At 35.1% G+C, this 19,666-nt stretch overlaps 2 protein-coding genes across 3 annotated transcripts in view; one reads left to right on the forward strand and one right to left on the reverse strand.

Moving 5' to 3' along the window:
- LOC127160464 (desmoglein-2) overlaps positions 1-19,666 on the reverse strand; it is a 58,083-nt gene that overhangs the window by 22,329 nt on the left and 16,088 nt on the right. The window lies entirely within an intron of this gene.
- On the forward strand, positions 106-15,491 carry LOC127160465 (desmoglein-2-like). Its single transcript, XM_051103115.1, has 7 exons — positions 106-233; positions 1,179-1,301; positions 1,610-1,765; positions 4,479-4,617; positions 13,784-13,944; positions 14,644-14,778; positions 14,985-15,491. The coding sequence occupies exons 1-7, from the start codon at positions 186-188 to the stop codon at positions 15,177-15,179; spliced, it is 957 nt and encodes a 318-aa protein (XP_050959072.1). The 5' UTR covers positions 106-185; the 3' UTR covers positions 15,180-15,491.

Raw genomic sequence — 19,666 nt, forward strand, 5'->3', positions numbered from 1 at the left:
TACTAATAAAATATTGTATATTTATAGTTTGTCGTGTCGTTATCAGAACTGATAGGGTGTGACAGTGGACGGTCTTTTCCCTCCCCTCTACGCCGTATTCTTCAGTGCTAAAGCTCCGCCCGCCGCTGACCGCTCGTCAGTCTGTGTCAAAGTTCCGAGAGTAACGGCAGGAGCGGCGGCGGATAATGGCGAAGATCTGCGGTATTTTACTATTCGTAACGCTGATTCTGGCGGTAAGCGAAAAGACTGAAAACTTTCCATTGTTCATGTTGACTCGAATATCATCTTAAATCTTTTGTCTGTATCCTCATAGTTTCGTTTCTTTCATATGATTTTTTTTTCTCTAAACTAAACACTCTCTAAACACTTCTCATCAGTGTGTGTTAATAAGGTGATCATTTAATATGATTTACGTGTATAAACTGCTGTTTTCTGTTCATCTTAACAACTAAGTTTGTGTGTGTGGGTGTGTGTTTGCGCTCTCTGGTGCTCATTCTCACACAGATGTGTGATAGTCAGCGAGGGGTTTATGAGTTCATTGATGAACCCTGGGAAGATATTAATTAAAGACTGTTTATAGAAGCTAGATGTCACTGACCTTTTTCATAGAGATAGATATTATTGGTTAAATTATTGTATTGCCAGATTGCCAGAGGAAGAGGGCGTAGTCTTACCCAGGGTGGGAATTACAGAGGAAGTCAAAGCAAAAGGTCGGCGGCCTTAGAAAGTAATTCTTTTCATATGTATGTTGATGATTTTTCAACTTTAGGCACTTATCAGGGAATTATTTTTTAGTAAAACTAACACAAACATTATTAACACTAGTATTCTTTTTGTTATGCTTTATAATACATAAAATGTAAGCACAGTCGTGGCTTTATTTGCACCATCCCAAACAATGTAGCCTTAAGAAAGAAAGTTGTTTTCCAAAAATAAGTATACTTGTTTAAAGAAGACAATTCGAGAGCATGCTTGACATGAAATGTGAAACTGGATTTTATGAGGGGAAGTCATGGTAATGTTTATCTTGTGAGCAGAATATTTTAATTTTGCATCAAGCAATCGACCTGTAAACTTGTCATTTATGTGAATGTTATATTACATGTTTTACCGCTCTCCAGTTTGCTTTATCACATTATTTAGTTGAAATAGACACATGTGCTTTTGTGTTTACGTAGATACTACATACTTCATCGTCTGAAGGACAACTGAAGACAGTCCGACACAAGAGAGAATGGATTGTCCCACCACACAGACTGAGGGAAAATGTCGATTATACGTATCGGGATTACATAGCCAAAGTAAGTTCTTCATTTTTTTGTCTTTGTTTTCATTTTCCATAAAGAACAATAGCAGACAGCTGCAGTGTAAATTAAATAGAGCTACTGGAAATAAGATGGTAATTTGTAAAATCTCTCCTGATTGAAAAATTATAAGCACCTTTTCACTTTTTCTGCCATGAATTATCATGTAGGATTAGGATGAATGAACTAGCTATGTATCACTGTATGTTTACAAAAAATGGCATATTGGGTAGAAAAAAAGTGGTGTTTTCATTGAACAGATGCTCTTTAAACCAAATTAAAGTGTGAAATGGATTTGTTTTCAGATCCGTTCAGACGAGGAGACCAGGATGAGTATACGATATTCACTGGCTGGACATGGTGCTAGCCTGCCACCCGAAAACTTGTTCACTGTTGATAGTAAGACGGGCTTGGTCAGGATCCATGGATTGTTAGACAGAGAGAAAACTTCCATTTATTATGTGAGCAGCTCTTTCATCTTTTACACACGATTATAAACATTTATGGCATGGGTGTCTGTCCTTCCCTGACTAAACTATAAAAGTATATTGATGAGTCAGTAAGAAGTCGAGACAGCAGCTAACAGCAACATTTCACAGTAGAGCTGGATTTGGGATTGTTGTGAAGTGATGTATGGCAGACATTCTGCCTGAATGACTCAGTTACTAAATGAGGTGCGGGTCATACTAAAAACCCATAACTTGTATTTTAGTAGCCATAGCACATTCTTACAGAAAGGCTGTGTTTATTTGCTTAAAAATACAGAAAAAAACAGCATTATTGTGAAATATTATTGCAATTAAAAATAGTGGTTTTCTATTTTAATATACTTTAAAATAGTATTTATTCCTGTGATCAAAGCTGGATTTTCAACATTGTTATTCCAGTCTTCAGTGTCAAACTATCCTTTAGAAAATTATTGTAATATGCTGATTAATTATCAATGTTGGAAACAGTTGTGCTTAATATATATATATATATATATATATATATATTCAGCTTTGATCACAGAAATATATATTTTATACAATATTCAGCTTTGATCACAGAAATAAATTATATTTTAAAGTATATTAAAATGGAAAACTGTTATTTTAAATTGCAATAATATTTTATATTACTTTATTTTTTAATCAGATTTAGAACCAACTCAACCTAAAATCAAAAATCCTGATGGTCTTAGAAATGTGGCATGGAGTTAAAGGAATAGTTCACCCAAAAATGAAGTTTTAGGCTATCAAAGATGTAGATGAGTTTATTCATGGGTACAGATTAGGGGAGGGCAAAATATACCAGTAGAAATTTGTCAACGGGTAGAGATTTTTGACTATCGTCTCTATCCCTGCTATGAACACTCAAACATTGATGTTGAAAACATTGTGCCTATAATGTGCAACACACAAACAAAAACACATCATTTACACATATAGCAAAATGAGTTTTAAGCATTGCTGATCCTGCCTGTAGCCCTAGTAATCCTGAAGACCTTGATTAGCTTGTTCAGGTGTGTTTGATTAAAGTTGGAACTTGTCTTTAGTGACCTTGAGATTTACATTTAGGCTAGTTCTAGTTCTTTTCATAATTTTTTTATTTATTTTTTTTATTTTTATTTTTTTCAGAAAAAGAATTATGAAATTTCTATGTTGATATCATAAAGACTTTATTTAAAGCAAAAATACCTATACTATCATTAATATTGTTACGATAACACTTTATAATAAGGTTCATTAGTAAAAATAAATTAACTACATTAGTTAACATGAACTAAAAATGAACAATACTTCTGCAGCATTTATTACATTTAGTTAATGTTATTTTCAACATTTACTAATGCATTATTAAAATTACAAGTTGTGTTAACATTAGTTAATGCACTGTGAACTAACTTTAACAAAGAATAATAAACAGTGTAATAAATGTATTGTTCATTGTTTGTTTATGTTAGTTAATACATTATCTAATGTTAACAAATGACACCTTATGGTAAAGTGTTACCAAGATTTCTGTTATATTGCCCACCCCTAGTACAGATTTGGGGAAATTTATCACTACATTGCTTGCTCACCAATGGATCCTCTACAGTGAGTGGGTCCTGTCAGAATGAGAGTCCAAACAGCTGATAAAAACATCACAATAATCCACAAGTAATCCACACCACTCCAGTCCATCAGATAACATCTTGTGAAGGCAAATGTTGCATGTTTGTAAGAACAAATTCATCATTAACAGTCAAGAAATTTTAAGTCCATAATCCATAATAACGTTTCATCCAGAGGAAAAGTCCATGTCTTGTTCTCTCACATAAAAATCCACCAGCATATTTATTTAGAACTTTTTGGGACTGTTTCCTCTTGTAAACGGTGCTTGATCTGTGCTTATCTCTCACATGATTTGGACCAGATCACTGTTTACTAGATGAAGCATTTTTAAGGATCATGGACTTGTATTTTAGCCAGAAGCAATGCTTTAAAGTTACAAACATCTTAATGACGGATTTGTTTCTTTTGTCATCTCAAGATGTTAACTGATGGACTGGAGTGGTGTGGATTACTTGTGGATTATTGTGATGTTTTTATCAGCTGTTTGGACTCTCATTCTGACGGCACCCATTCACTGCAGAGGATCCATTGGTCTGCAAGTGATGTAATTCTAAATTGTTGTTTTAGCCAGAATGTTGAGGTAAATGGCGGCTGATTTGCATACAATCTGCAGAGATCAGGCTTGCAGGAACATGACCAACACTAGACAATGAACGACTTGCATATCATACTTTAAAAAGAGTATAGCAATAATATGAAGAGAGTTTGTACTTCACATGATCAGAGTTCACATGCTTAGACCGAGCATAAAAACAGCATCTCTCGAGTCATACAGATGAGCTCTGACTTGGTTAACTGAAAAATATTTTTAGCACAGTCTAGCTTATCAGGAATACTTACCATATCTCATTTGTGTCTAGTTAAATGGGTGTTTGATGTACTTTGTATTGCATTGTTCTTCTTGAATGCAGTTTTTGAAAACAAGACAAGGAGAAAATGAAGGGCAGTGAGAGGATGGGGGAGAGGGGAAATATGAATGTCTGTCACTTTAAGAATTTTTTACTGAAAGTAGTAAACGGCTTTTATGACTATTATGTATTTTGTGAAATGTTTGGGTGATTTTTCTGTATTCCAGCTTCAAGGGATGGCCAAGTTTCTAAATGGCAGGCGTGCTGAGAAAGATATTGAATTGAGAATCGTGGTGGAGGATGAGAACGATTGCGCTCCTGTGTTTAACCAGACCATCGGAGCTGTTTATGAGTGGAGCAGTACAGGTACTGGATCATTCATCATACTTCTGAAGCAATCAAGAAATTAGCCTACACAGGCTCATTAGAAATACATGTCTACATTTCTACAAAACTGAAAAAACCTAGCTATGTGTACAAATTGCAATTTCTCCAGTTGAAATGAACACTAGAGACAGTTAACTCTGAACTTGTATTCCTTTTCACACAAAGTATGATTTACAGAGCCAGAGTTTCAATTAGGAAACCCAAATTTTCTTGTACGACATTATGTTATGACTTCAAAACAATTCTAACATGCTGTGAGTATTGAAAACGAATACTTGTGAACATTAGCGTCACATATACAGCTTCAGAGTTTTCTAACACAATAGGTTTGCACTTGAGAAATGAAGCGCTCTGGTACGACTACAAAACTATGCTTCGACGAAACAGATCAAGCCCGCATATGAGGAAGTTGCATCAGCATTTTTATATCACTTTTGCATGCAGGTATTTCCAATGAGCCTGGGTTAAAATAAAAACAATCTTTGTGAATATTACAAGTCAGTTCAGTACAAGCAGCAAAGCTCAAGTGGACATGATTGACGGTGATAAGCATTTATTGCTTATTTATTTACTTAGAATGCCTTCATTAAATGAAACGCTTGCATGTGCAACTTGTGAACGACTGTGTACTTGGTCAAGTCAAGTGAAGACATTTTTCAACCACAGAAGTATCTAAAACTAAGGAAAAAACCATCAGAACATTTACATGGCTTGATACAATGATTCGGCAGGTGCTGTAAAGGTTCAAAAACATCATGAATGTCTTTTTTTCCAAAATGAAAGACTGTTCAATATCCCAAAAAGAAAATAAAAAGTGTCCTACAAAGGTGTAAAAATCTGTGGGTGGACAGAAAAAAAAATGTTTAAGTCACAAATGTCTAAATAAATAAATAAATCTATAAACAATAAATGTCGATCATCTTTAAGGGGAAACTCCACCTAAAAATCCTGTATCAGGTGGATATGATAATACCAGCATACACAAGTACAGAGAAGACATGAAAGTCCCGTATGTATTCTTGATGTCAATGATGCATTAAATGCAGACTTAAGAAAATCATTGTGAATTTACTGTACATTGGCCGCTACTATGCCCACACATTCAGTTGAGCAAGATCGCAGCGCATCACAATTCTCGCAAAGATGCGTTCTGTGTCCTTCCACGATCGTTCTTTCAAGGTAGCCTGGCAAGACTGGTCTCCACAAGACCTATTGCGCTCTTGGTATTGAGAAACAGCCCTGAACGTCTAAAGGAAAACTAGGTGTGTGAGAAAATACTGATGTATATTCTAAATGTTTCCTGTAACTGATTGTGTAAGAATTGAATGTGGTAGTTCATTGTTATCTAGTATTACTAATTTTTAAATCCTTCCAGAGAACAGTTTCATAATTACAGTTTCTATTTATCTCTTTATAAAGCACAGTTAAAAGGTCAGACTTTATTTTAGGTCCAGTTGTCACTGTTAATAAACCATTAACTATGGCTTATGCCTCAAAGAACTCTTAATTTGCTGCTTATTAATAGTTAGTAAGGTAGTTGTTAAGTTCAGGTATTGGGTAGGATTAATGATGTAGAATATGGTCATGCAGAATATGTGCTTTATAAGTACTAATAAACATCCATTGTGTTAATAATAGGCATGCGAATAAGTAATATTAACTGAGAATTGTTTCTTATTCTAAAGTGTCACCAATTAAAACAGCATAAAAGTTCATCAATGTGCTGTGCAATTACTAAAAAAAAATTACATTTTAAATGACAATACCATACTGTAACATAGTAACACCAACAAACAATCAACGCATCACAGCATCAAATACATAAAATATACAAGAGTACATTAAACAGTCTTCAGGAAACATACTCAAATTGTACACCAAAATTCTTTACTGCAGATTGCCCAAAAACATTCTAGGAAACCCCAAACCAGACTATTTCAGTTTTGCTTTTATTCAAATACAGAACATTTTGTGACATCCAAGATTTAACTACATGTAAACACGTCAACAGGGAATTATCTGCTTTTGCAAAGATAAGTATACCCGAGTGTCATCTGCGTAACAATGAAAACATAGTCCATGCTTATGAAATATAAAACATAACTGTAGCATATACAGTATAATGAAAACAGAATTGAGCCAAGAATAGATCCTTGCGGAACCCCACTAGACAAAAGAGCTGTTTTAGTGTAATGTAGACCAAAATAAACTGAAAAAGACTTGAACCATTCAGGTGCCGTGCCCCGAACTCTCATTGTCTTTTCTAGGTGAGAGACAAGAATATCTATTCTGAGGTCTAATAAAACTAAAATCACTGAGCACAGAAATCAAAATCTCATTTAAAACTTTCAACAATGCCATTTCTGTGCTATGATTTGCTTTAAACCTTGACTGAAAATTTAGAAAATTCTGCAATTGGCTTAAAGAGACCTTTTCTAGAATTTGGATAAAAATGGCCATTTAGAAATAGGACGGTAATTAGATGAAACACTTGGATCCAATAGCATCCTTAAAACTCATTGGAACTATTGCTGTTTAAACCTTTAATCAATTAAAGTCAGCATACTGGGACCAATGATATCAAAAGTCTGCTAACTAATGTTGATGGGATAACATTGTGACCAAAACTGGTATGTTTCACCTGGCCAACCACCTCAGCTAAAGGCTGAAGAGAAATTCGTATGAATTGATCAAACACAGCAGAAGTAGTGTGAAGTAAATGGGGGTCAATTGAACCATGTAGAATATGCAACCTGATATTATCAGTTTCCTGTAGACAGATCAGGGCATGCAACAGCTGGAATAAGCACTGAGTTAATAGTATTGAACAAAGCATTATAATTACCATTGTGCTTTAAGAGTAAATCAGCAAAACAGTTTCTCTTAGCTGTCACGTAATGTCACAGGACACCTGTAATTTGTCCTTCTTCCATCTACGCTCCCATTAAGTCCAAGGTATGTCCATGATCATGAGTAGCTCCACATACATGTTATATAAGGTTAAAAAAGTCTTTAGCCAGTCAGTTAGATAGATAAAAACACACATTGTGAAATCTGCCACAATTAAAAGTTTAACAATTGATCAATTTTAGACAAATTTCACCCACAAAGTCTGAAAACTCCTGTATAAAATCCTTATTCCTTATGCAATCGTTGTATGTGATGATTGTTATGACTCAGGTATTACCAAATCCTTCACAAGAAATTGCTAATTGTGTGGAACAGCATTACAGACAATCCATGATAACTCCCTAGCATTGACTGACGTTCTTGTTAACTTATGATGTTTATGTAAGATTTTGGATAGAAATTTCCTTAGAATTTGGGATGGCTGCCCTTTAAACCAATGTCTTAATCAAGACCTGCACTTCCACTCTCATTGTTTTTAAACAAATCAGTTGTTTCTAGTTAACCTTTAGAGAATTTGTTTACACCTCCCCTACTTTCTCCAGCCTGCAATGTGAATAATTACTTAATGTTTTTCGTAAAAAAATGAAAAGTACAAGTTTTGGGGTTATTCGTTTATTCTGTATCAGTGTAGGCAGGTGATTGAGATGATCAAGGCAGCTGTTAAAGTTCATCTGGGTTTTCCAACTGTTCAGGTTTCATGGTCATGACACCACGTTTTTTGCATTTTAGTTTTGTGCCTGTGATTACAGTTTTAGCTGTTGCAACTCTTTCATGGAAGTTGGCTTTGTGAAATTCTCTGTGGTCGGGTTTTTGTGCAAACAGGTTTTTCAAGATGAATATTTAGGTTTTCGCCCACTTTCATGCTTTGTGTATGCAATCATTTTCGTAAAGACTGTTGTTCTTAAAATAATTAACAATTGAACTGTGAAGGATACAGACACTCCTGCTGAAGATTTCATCCACAACTTGTACTAACCACTGGTGAACACAACGTGATATACAAACTAGAGAATATAGACAACGAAAACGGTCACACTTTATTTTAAGGTCCACTTCTTGCTATTAACAAACAATTAACTATGACTTTTGCCTTCTAATTTGCTGCTTCTTAATAGTTAGTAAGGTAGTTGTTAAGTTCAGGTATTAAGTAGGATTAGGGATGTAGAATATGGTCATGAAGACTATATGCTTTATAAGTACTAATTAACAGCCATTGTGTTATGAATAGGCGCTAGTAATAAGCAACTAGTTAATAGTGAGAATTGTTCCCTATACTAAAGTGACTAATGACAATAAATGGGTATTTTTTTTTAATTAACATTGAAAAATGGAAAAAAAAAGAAAGAAAGAAAGAAGGAAAGAAATTATACTCTAAATAGGAAATTAAAAGCACCAGCCTAGGCTGGCTGTCTGGTTTTAGCTGGTTTAACCTGGAAGCTGCTGGTTTTAGCTGGTCTCCCAGCCTGACCAGCCAAGGAAGTGGCCAAAACCCCTCTAAAACCATCCTGCTGACCAACTAAGGCCAGCTAAAACCAGCCAACCAGCCTAGGCTGGTTTTAGCTGTTTTTTTCAGAAGGGAAATACAAACAAGTTTTTTTAAACATTGAACAAACAGGTGTAACAGTGTGAACTAGACACAAACAACAACCGACAACTGTGTGAAATAGAGCAACTTAAATACAGGGCGAATGATGAAACTAACGACAAACACCAAATAAATGAATAACCTTGACACCTAATATCTGGCTGGAAACGAGAACAAAGGACAACAGCAACTAATGAAGACAAACTAGAAGTCCATGAAAGAAGAAATTAATACCAGATAACTGAAAGTCTGTGACACAAAGCAAGTGACAGTCTTAATGAATGAGTCATTGAATCATTGGCTTAATCGACTGGTTCTCAACCACAGATTAATTCAGCAACAAAACCCCACTGTGTGTTGCTCATAGATGCACAACAGTTCTGCTGTGGCTTTTTGTTTCAAATTATTTTTGTTTGGAAAATTGAGCAAAATGACCACAATATTAACTTCTTGTTTATTGAAATTGTGTTAAATCACACGGGTGCCAGTCGCACCCATTTCATATCACTGTCCCTCCTCTCCTCCCCGAACACTTGAACAGTCTAGAGCCGAAGCTGATTACAGCCCGACTCTAAGAGCTGAGTGCTGGAGAGAACATGTCATTTGTCACTGCTGTCACTTCCCATGACTGACAACAAATGCAAAAAACACCCAGCATTAAAAATAGAAAAATCCAGAGCAACACTGACACTGAACATTGATGCATTCTAGTAGGAGACTCTCAGACTTTTGTAATCTTTGTTACAAAACAGAAATCTAGTAAAAAACAAGGTTGACTGGGCATATAGAATTAACCTTTGTCTTTACTGATGAGGTTAGAAAAGACTGCATTTAGAACTGCAAAGATTGCTCAGAACTGAATATTCCACAGACTGGCTTGACTAACATAACAGTAAAACATGTCAAGCATAGTATTAACCATTGAAAAAACTGGCTGGTTGTTAGTGAGGCATACTTGTACTCAAAGGTCAGCAGGGGCTGATGGCCAATGCATTGCTTTAATTGCACACAAATACAAAGAGTGTTTTTTTTTATTCTGACAAACAACAATTATACCTGTATTCAGGGCTGTGTGACAACTACTGCAAAAGGGTAAGAAATACCTCATATGATGGATAAAATGAAAGTACAGATAAAAAAAAATGCTTGTAAATTCCTCGTTATGTTACATTATCACTAAATCTTTGATTCTGTCTTTTTGTCGCCTTGTTTTCTTTCAGTCAGCACAGGTTTTGCTTTTCTTTTCTTGACTGACTGAACGCAGGCCTCGTTGATCTGAGCTTATACACTTCAGTTTTTGAGGAAAAAAAAAAACATTATTTGTGGAACATTTAGGCAATGTTTGTGAAGCTGTTATACCCTGTGCCTACTGTCTGTCAGTACGTTTTTGGTCCAATTCGACAACATTAACTAGCATTTTCTGGATGATGACCGAAACACAAACACAAAAAATTGAACAGAACCGTTATTTTGATTTCGATCATCAGAACATGCACTGTGAAACACAATGATTAAATGATTTTTGAGGTAGTAAAGCAGGAATCATCATGCTATAGGGCATGTGAGGACAAAGCCCATTTTTTCATGCTCCGACGGCACTTTCATTTTAGCACTTATTTCAAAACAGATGCGTAAGCAGAGCGCATACCAGCGGATATTCAAATTCATTGGTTTAATCCGATCTGGTTGAATCAATGAATGTATAACGCTCAACACTGATGTAAACAGGGTCCAAAACATTCAACTACATTCAGAAGTGGTCCATAATGCATCTGACCACATTGTACTTACAGTGTAAACACTCCTGTCATTTAGCCACTGCTAAGGATTTTAGCATTGTTGGTTACACATACAAGAGTTCAGTCTTCAGTATTTCAGATATCAAGATGCAGCGACACGGATCATGTAAGGATCAGTTGTTGCAGTCTCTCTAATAGCTCTAGTAACTGACAGTCTGACAGTAAAGTGTTACGTTTGGGCTTGGATGAAAATACAAGTACATTTGGAGGAAACTAGGTTTTCCACACTATTTTCCTACTTTAGTTTTTTTTTTTTTTTTTTTTTTTTTTGCTTTCAATGCACATTATCACAGCACATATTGCATGATGCATCCAATCATGAAACCAGAGACATTCGCAAGTTAGTGCCGTGCGTAAACACTGATGTGGCAAAACAAACACCCCACGGAGCTTAAGTCTAATAAAATATTTTTTTTGCAAGCAACATGCTTGTGTCAATAAGAAATATTTCATTACTTAGCTATGTCTATTAGGACTGTTTCGCATAGTGAGTGTCAGTGGAGCGTGAGAAGCACGTTTTGTGCTGCCAGTGGCGGATTAAGACTCTTTGGTGCCCCTGGGCAACGACACCTAGAGTGATGGTAAGGTTTGTGCCACAGTTACCCTGTATTGGTGATAACCAATGTTATGTTTGTTTCTGTAATGATTAATCCACCAGTATGTGTAAGATCTTTAGTCACAGCAGTGTTTCTAATGATAAAATACAATTATTGTTGAGACTGAATGGATTCAAAGATAGATTGCACAAAAGTATAATCAAAAGCAAGTCTTAGTGAACAGCTAGAAACCATTTGGAAGTCAGTAACAGTCAGTAGGAGACTGTGGAAAAGTGCATAAAAATTATGCTAGCAAGAATGCATGCTTTTATCAAGGTCAAAAGAAGGCCATATAAAATAAAAAGCAAATATTTATTTCTGAATTTATTTAGTTTGTTTGTTTTAGGGGTGTAACGGTTCGTTTCAATACGATGGTTTTGTTATCAATTCAATCAACTGACGCCGAATTGCCGCTAATTCTAAAGTGAAAGTAAAAGGCGCATTTGCACATCTGCAATGCACAAGCATTTACAAGCTTTTTAAAAGTAAACAAAAGCGAGAAAAAGAGGGAAAACAAACTGCCTCACCGTCATAACCCTACTGGAAAAGTGTGTTTTTTCTTTAAGAGTGGGAGAGGCAGACAACACATTGCCAGTTACGTCATTTGTGCTGCCTTTGTTGAGCACAATGGCACTGATATATTTCACACACTGTAAGCTGTATTATTATTATTATTTAAATATAATAGGATTAGTGCAACGAATCCAAACGTACGGGACCGAAAGCCTTGTACCGAATGGTCCAATACGAATAAGTATACCCCCCCCATTTGTTATTAGGTGTGAAAACAGACTTTTTCGTTGTTTCAGTTTGTTACTTGCCTAATAAATGAAACAGTTTTTTTGTTTAAGGTTGGCGGATAACATGTGGTATAACAACTTTAAGAACTTTATATAGTTACATAGTTTTGTGAGGATTTGAACTGAAAATTAAACTTACAAACTGACTCGTTCTTGATTGCCAGCGGCTGCAAACTACAATCTGAAAGCGCAAGGCCGACGCTCTTTAGCACATTTAGATTCATACATCTGTGAGTGAGATCGTTTCATTTCAGTTGCAGAGACCGGAATTGCGGGACACCGCACAACATGCTCCTAGAACCTGTCTGAGTAATATATGGGCGTCAAACGAAAGCGCACGGGTTCACCCAGTATGTGTACATTCGGCGATAGATCGCGCATCCACTGATTCACGCAGGAAGAAAAAAAAAAAAAAAAAAAAAAAAAAAAAAAAAAAAAAAGGGTATAGTTGGCTAAATAGACATTTGAGAATACATTGCTGGTCTTACCGGAGAAAATGTCTTTCCGTGGTGCCCCTTAATCCGCCTATGCTCGCTGCCCATGTTAATGAATCAGAGGGTCGGGGTAAATGTGAACGCAGAAAGAGCAACACAAACGGTCTTTTCAACCACATTATAATCATTATTTCTGTGTTACAGACATTTAAATAACTTAAGTACTGGGATACAAGTTTATAGTTTGGGTATAAACACTTATTGTCTACAGTAGCGATCAAAACGAAAGTATCTTAAAACTTGTATGTATTGTAACGCTTGTCCTCTTCCACCAGGAGGAGGCGACAACTGACCGTTTAAAAAAAGTATGTCGTTGAATCATTCATTCAGGAGATTTCAATAGTCAAACAAGTCTTACCCTGCGTCCCAATGTGCATTCTATCCACAATATCTGCCCTAAATAGTATTGAAAATTACTACTATTACATAGAATTTAGGATGGATAGTATGCACATTGGGATGCAGGCCTAATGAAGTGAATACATGTTTTTAAAAGACTTAAGCAATGAACAGTTTGTCAGAACCACTAGTAAATTATGTTATTTTGTTTAGTTTTCTAATCTGTTTTTCTCCAGAATCGTAAGAGAATCATGGTCTCCAATTTATTAAAAAAAACTGGGATTCTCAATTTATCCAGAATGGTGAAGCTCTTGTTTAAATGTTGTTGTTTTTTTTTTTTTTTTTATACTGCATATAATTCATTAAAATGGAAGTTTATTTTCATAAAGTTCAAAATGCACCTACATTTTTTGGCATTTTGTCTTTTTCAGTTGAATAAAAGACTATTTTGTCTTCACTGAGGATTTCTTAAGAAAAGTTGAAAAATCTCGTCTCGAGTGACCACTTTACTCCTTTTTTATTATCAAGCAATCTAAGTTGCCTTGGCATGTTGTGTTGCACAAATTAAACAGTTAAATGTTTCAAGAAGTTTGTGTTAAGTCTAAGGCATGTCATTTTTCAGCCACGTTTGCAACGACTGCCATCGCAACAGACGCGGATCAAGAAGGAACTCTGCATGCAAAAATCGCCTACAGCATTGTTAAACAGCATCCCGAAGAGATGTTCTACATTAATCCACAGACCGGTGGGTTATACGTCATGAAAAACGCGCTCGACAGAGAGGTATGCAGTTGCTAACATCGAGACATTCAATTTAATAATTCATGTTTAAATTGTTGCTGCATTTGGAAATTGTAATTGATTTTGCTTGAATTGATTAATGTACATACTAATTTTAAAATTTGTTTTTGTAGTTCATTTGTAGTTTTTTTTTTTTTTTTTTTTTGTCCAATGTCCAATTTACAATTTATTGACATTCTGAACATTGATTTATTTTGCTTCTCTGGATCATTTTACCACAGACTTGTTGCTTGATTGATTGCATTGCAAGCATTTCTCTTTTTTCATCAGGAAATGCAAATCTAGTTTTTACAGAAACATAATTGATGTTGCATGACATTTCACTTTTTTTGTTGACTGGTTCTGCCAGCTTTGGAGATTCTGTGTTTATGAGGTTGCACTTTATTTTAAGGTCCAATTCTCACTATTAACTTTGACTTTTGCCTCAACAAACTCCTAATTTGCTGCTTATTAAGGGTCTAGAAATTGTCATGCAGAATAAGACACTAATATGTGCTTTAAAAGTAATATACAGCCAATATGCTAGTAATATGCATGCTAATAAACAACTAACCTTTAGTAAGAATTGGTCCTTAAAGTGTACAGAAGACATTTCTAAAGGTTTTGAAATGAGAAATTTGAGAAGTTTTTCCAAGTTGATTCAATCGGTTGTGACTGATGTTTGTGCTTTTCTCATCACAGAAACATGACACATACACGTTGATTGTTAAAGGGACTGATATGAACGGAGCTGTGGATGGAAATTCAGGAACAGGGACAGTTACCATCAGTATTCTTGATGTCAATGACAACATCCCTACTTTAAAGAGCGCCTATGTAAGATTTTATTTTTTGAGTATTACTACATTTCAAGTCTAGATAGACATAGCATACACCAAATGACTTAAAAGTGACACATCTTTAGTTCACTGAGTTGTTGGGAACATATTTTTGCACATACGTGTAAAACAAGTTTTTTTTTTTTTATATTACATATTTAATTGATATAAAATGTTATGTGAAATCACTTTGTTTGGTTTTAGTATGAGTGCAGTGTGGAGGAAAACACTGTAAATGTGGAAGTGGTGAGGATTCAAGCGATCGACATGGATCAGAAGTATACTGACAACTGGCTTGCCGTCTTCACAATCGTGTCAGGAAACGAGGCCGGTTATTTCTCCATAAGCACAGACAACAAGACCAACGAAGGCATTGTGATTCTCAAAAAGGTAGATTGATCCATCTGTCATTTCTTCTGTTTTGCTCTTACAAACGGTGCTTTGTTTTCCGTTGCACAACAGCTGTCGAGATGAATGTAGTTTTCTCCGCTCCATCCTTCAATAAGCTTCAATAGGCCGACTGTAAAATTCTTCAATAGCCTCAGTGCAAAACCTGCATTACATTCTGACAGATTAAAAAAAACAATTTGCACTGAGATGTGCCGTGTTCATAGCAGAACGCTGTGTTCTTATTTAGGCACGCAATTCACACTGTGTGAGAACATGACAGACAAACAAGTTAAAGAAAAAAGTGTTATATTAGTATCACTGATATAATATTGTTTTAGTTATTGTTTTAAATAGAATTTATTTTTATATGTTCTGTTTTCATGTTAACTTTAGTTAAAGTTTTAGTACTTTTTGGTGTGTGTTAATCATGTTTGTTGTTTTTACATATATTTATGTTATAGCTTTATTAATTTTTATGTTTAGTTACTATGCTACATCAAGTTAAAATAAATGAAAACAAGAAATTAATATAAAAAATAAAAAAATAAATTAATATAAAAATCTTTTTTTTAGGGGTTCAAGCACAAAACCCATTGCAATTGTTAGGACAGTCCAAACTGTAAGTCGTAGAGACTTAAAATCAAAAGTACAAAATCTCAAGCGTCTTATGTTGTTGGAATCCTTGGCTCAGACTAGACAAAACCTCAGATGCCTCAGATTTGTGTGTCACATGGTGAAATTTTCAGATATTTAGCATTTTTTGAAAAACCTACTTTTGCTAACTTTGGGAACCTAACCCTGATCAGAACCAAAGCAGGAACATTCTCTGGAGAGTGAATATCAATAATATATATATATATATATATATATATATATATACATATACAAATATATATATATATAAAGCTGAACTTTCGACTCGCAAAGGGACACCAAAACATTTGAAAGCGGCAGAAAACCACTATAACTTTTGAAAGGAATGAGTTATCTTTAATCTTTGCCAAATTCACAATGCTAATGTAAGACCTGAATCTGAGGTCACCTGACAAAAGTCATGAAGTTTGCCCACTTGGTGGTGCTATAAGTGCATAAAAATGTCCATAACTATGCAACGGTTTGTCCTGTTAACATGAAAATCAGACCACACAATCTTGGTGCAAAGTGCCACAAGTGGCTATCTCGAAAAACATGGCCACCATAGGCTGATGAAATTTGAGCGCAGAAAAAAGCTTGACAGCCTTGTCAGCAGTTGTATAAGACTCAAGGGCTTTATTTTGCAATATAGCTCTTATTACACAGCTTCTTGCCACAGAAGTGAATAATTAGACATAAAACATTGATCTGAGTTCAAATATTTGAACACAAAGCTTCCGTTATGAAAGGAAGTGGCAAGCTCAAACTAGACGGATGTTTAAGAGAGTCTGTACAATCATACCACAACATTTCACCACAGAATTATGGTGATAAAAGATATTGAAAATGAAAATGTTTCAACTTCAGTTTGTTAGTTATTTTAGAATCCATTACAGTGTACAAAACAATCGTCGCAAAATGACAGCAACTGCATTTGTAAATCTGTGATACCAGGATGACATAATTAATTAAATAATTGTATTCATTTTTATATTGAATTGAGTTTTAATATTTTATTAGCCAACCAGCTTCCACAAATAAAAAACTGCAGGCAGTTACCTGCAGTTACCCGGATGAGCCTGTGTTATTAGTTTTTACCGGTTGTTATCTGGGAACATCAAACCTTGGAATGCGGTGACTGATACAGTACAGATTGTGTCAAAGCAGCTTCACGGAGAAACACAGGAAAATAGCAGAATCAGTTATGGAAATTCAACTATGGAGATTCTTCTGTAAAGCAGCTCTAAAAGACAACAGTGTCATTATTCATCTAAACTCAGCACAATGTTGGTTCAGTTCAGATCAATAACAGTGTAAACCTCATCATTTTGAAACAAGTTCAATTCAGCTGTAAGTAGTTTTACAAAGGCAACAATGTTGTTCATTATTCAGCTTGAGTTAGTTCAGTACTTCAAGATAACAGTGTAACAGATTTATCATTTTATGTAAAGAGACTGTTGTTGGTTTTTGTTATTGCATGTGTGTCAAAACTACTGTACATCTCTGTACATTAATATCTGATTTATTGTCTGCCATGCACAGCTGAACCCATTTACAAATGGGATTGTTAATATCAGACTGGTCAGGGATGTTGTTGAAAATGAACTTCAGCTGCTGTTTTCTGACATTAGATGAAGAGGGTGTGTAATACCGGCATTGTTAACACAGTATCTCAGTGGTTTTTACTCAGCTTGTGCAAGACTTGAAATATGCTTATGGGGCCAAATACTTCACTGGCAAATGTTTAATCACTGGACAACAATCTGTGCAAGCTGAGGACGCTGATCCTGTTCCAACAGAAAATAAATTTGCTTCAGAGTAACTTGTTAAGAGGAACCTGCTGTGGTTCTTCATGCATGTTGTTGACAGGAAAACCCACACATACCATCATGTTGTTTTGCTCTCCTGATCTGGAATAATGCTACTGTGCTGGCTATTCTGCTTATCGCAGCTGTGTACCAGGCACTGAAAGAATGTTACAAGTGTCTAAATATTGTCTATGTTTGTTTAAGGGAAACAACATCACTCTCACAAGAGTTAAAGGAAGTGTTCACCCAAAAAATTACAATTCTGTCATCTTTTACTACCCTCAAGTTGTTCCAAACTTGTATGAGTTTCCTTCTGAGCACAATAGAAGAAGAATGTTAGTAGCCAAACAGTTGACGGCAACCATTCCATAGTATTTTTTTTTTTCCCACATGAGGCAAGGCAAGGCAAGGCAAGTTTATTTATATAGCACATTTCATACACTAAGGTAATTCAAAGTGTTTTACATAAAAGGAAGTAGAATAATCATAAAAATAATAATAAAACAATAATTCACAAAAAAGGCAGTAGAATAATCATAAAAACAATAATCACAACAATAAAACAAAAAAAAAAAAAAAAAAACTTTTAAAATTATTTAAAAATTGATTTAAAACAAATTTAAGACAGGTAAAAATGGAAAAAGGTTATACATTAGTGCAATCAGTTCGGACGTAGCACAGAGCTCATTCAGTAAATGCACAGCTAAACAGATGAGTTTTGAGTCTAGATTTAAATGTAGCTAATGTTTTAGCACATTTGATTTCTTCTGGAAGCTGATTCCAACTGCGGGCAGCATAATAGCTAAAAGTGGATTCCCCTTGTTTTGTGTGAACCCTTGGTATTTTTAACTGACTCGATCCTAATGATCTGAGTGGTCTGTTAGGTTTATATTCAGTGAGCATATCTGCAATGTATGTAGGTCCTAGGCCATTGAGTGATTTATAAATGAGTAAAAGTACTTTAAAATCAATTCTAAATATAACTGGAAGCCAGTGTAGGGACCTGAGGACCGGTGTGATATGCTCAGATTTTCTGGTTCTAGTCAGAATCCTGGCAGCAGTGTTCTGGATGAGCTGCAGCTGTCTAATGGTTTTCTTGGGAAGGCCAGTGAGGAGGCCATTACAATAATCCACCCTGCTTGTGATAAAGGCATGAACAAGTTTCTCCAAGTCTTGACTGGAAACAAAACATCTAATTCTTGCAATATTTTTGAGATGATAGTATGCTGATTTAGTTACTGCATTGACATGACTACTGAAACTAAGGTCTGACTCCAGAATCACACCAAGATTCCTGACTTGGTTTTTAGTTGTTTGACCCCTAGAGTCAAGGTATGCATTCACCTTAAGAACTTCCTCTTCGCTTCCAAATGCAGTGACTTCAGTTTTCTTCTTGTTTAACTGAAGGAAGTTCTGGCACATCCAACTGTTAATTTCATCAATGCATTGGCAGAGGGAATCAATGGGGCTGTAGTCATTTGGTGATAAGGCTAAGTAAATCTGGGTATCATCACATGAGGGCAAATAAATGACAGAATTCAAATTTTTGGATGAACTGTACCTTTAAATATACTAGCTGCAGGTCAAAATGGCATTCTGAGCCATGTGTGTTCGGAGAATTCAAAGATGAATTAGTGCGAGTTTTTACTTTCGTTTTCATTCTCTGTTGTTTGCACATTTTTTAAAATATTAACCCTCATAAATTCATGATTTTTATAGGTTTTTTAAAGATTTTTTTTTTTTTATTAATGAAATGTATAACTCATGATTGCTCAAAAACAGAGACCTACACAATTATTTATAACAAAACAGTTTTAAAACAACATAAATATTAAAGTTTTCAAATAAAAGCATTCACTTTCAGATGATAAAATAAAACAAAACACATATTTTAGCAAAATAGAGTAAACTGTAACATATTATCCCCAAAAATTCTTCATACAGTGGACTACCAGTAAAATTGATACAATTTTGGGACCAAAAATTTGATTTGACACTTTGACCTGACCATGTTTTGTTACATACCTTTCTTTTCTACCTTTCTACCTTTCTTCA

This window comes from Labeo rohita, unplaced genomic scaffold (assembly GCF_022985175.1).
Source record: "Labeo rohita strain BAU-BD-2019 unplaced genomic scaffold, IGBB_LRoh.1.0 scaffold_355, whole genome shotgun sequence".
NCBI classification, from domain to species: domain Eukaryota; kingdom Metazoa; phylum Chordata; class Actinopteri; order Cypriniformes; family Cyprinidae; genus Labeo; species Labeo rohita.

Bases quoted from the DNA above. Each gene is read 5' to 3' on its own strand.
- LOC127160465 (XM_051103115.1), top strand. From the start codon at position 186: ATGGCGAAGATCTGCGGTATTTTACTATTCGTAACGCTGATTCTGGCG. The intron at 1,766-4,478 runs GTGAGCAGCTCT...TCTGTATTCCAG, and splicing joins AGAAAACTTCCATTTATTAT to CTTCAAGGGATGGCCAAGTT. The intron at 13,945-14,643 runs GTATGCAGTTGC...TTCTCATCACAG, and splicing joins AAAACGCGCTCGACAGAGAG to AAACATGACACATACACGTT.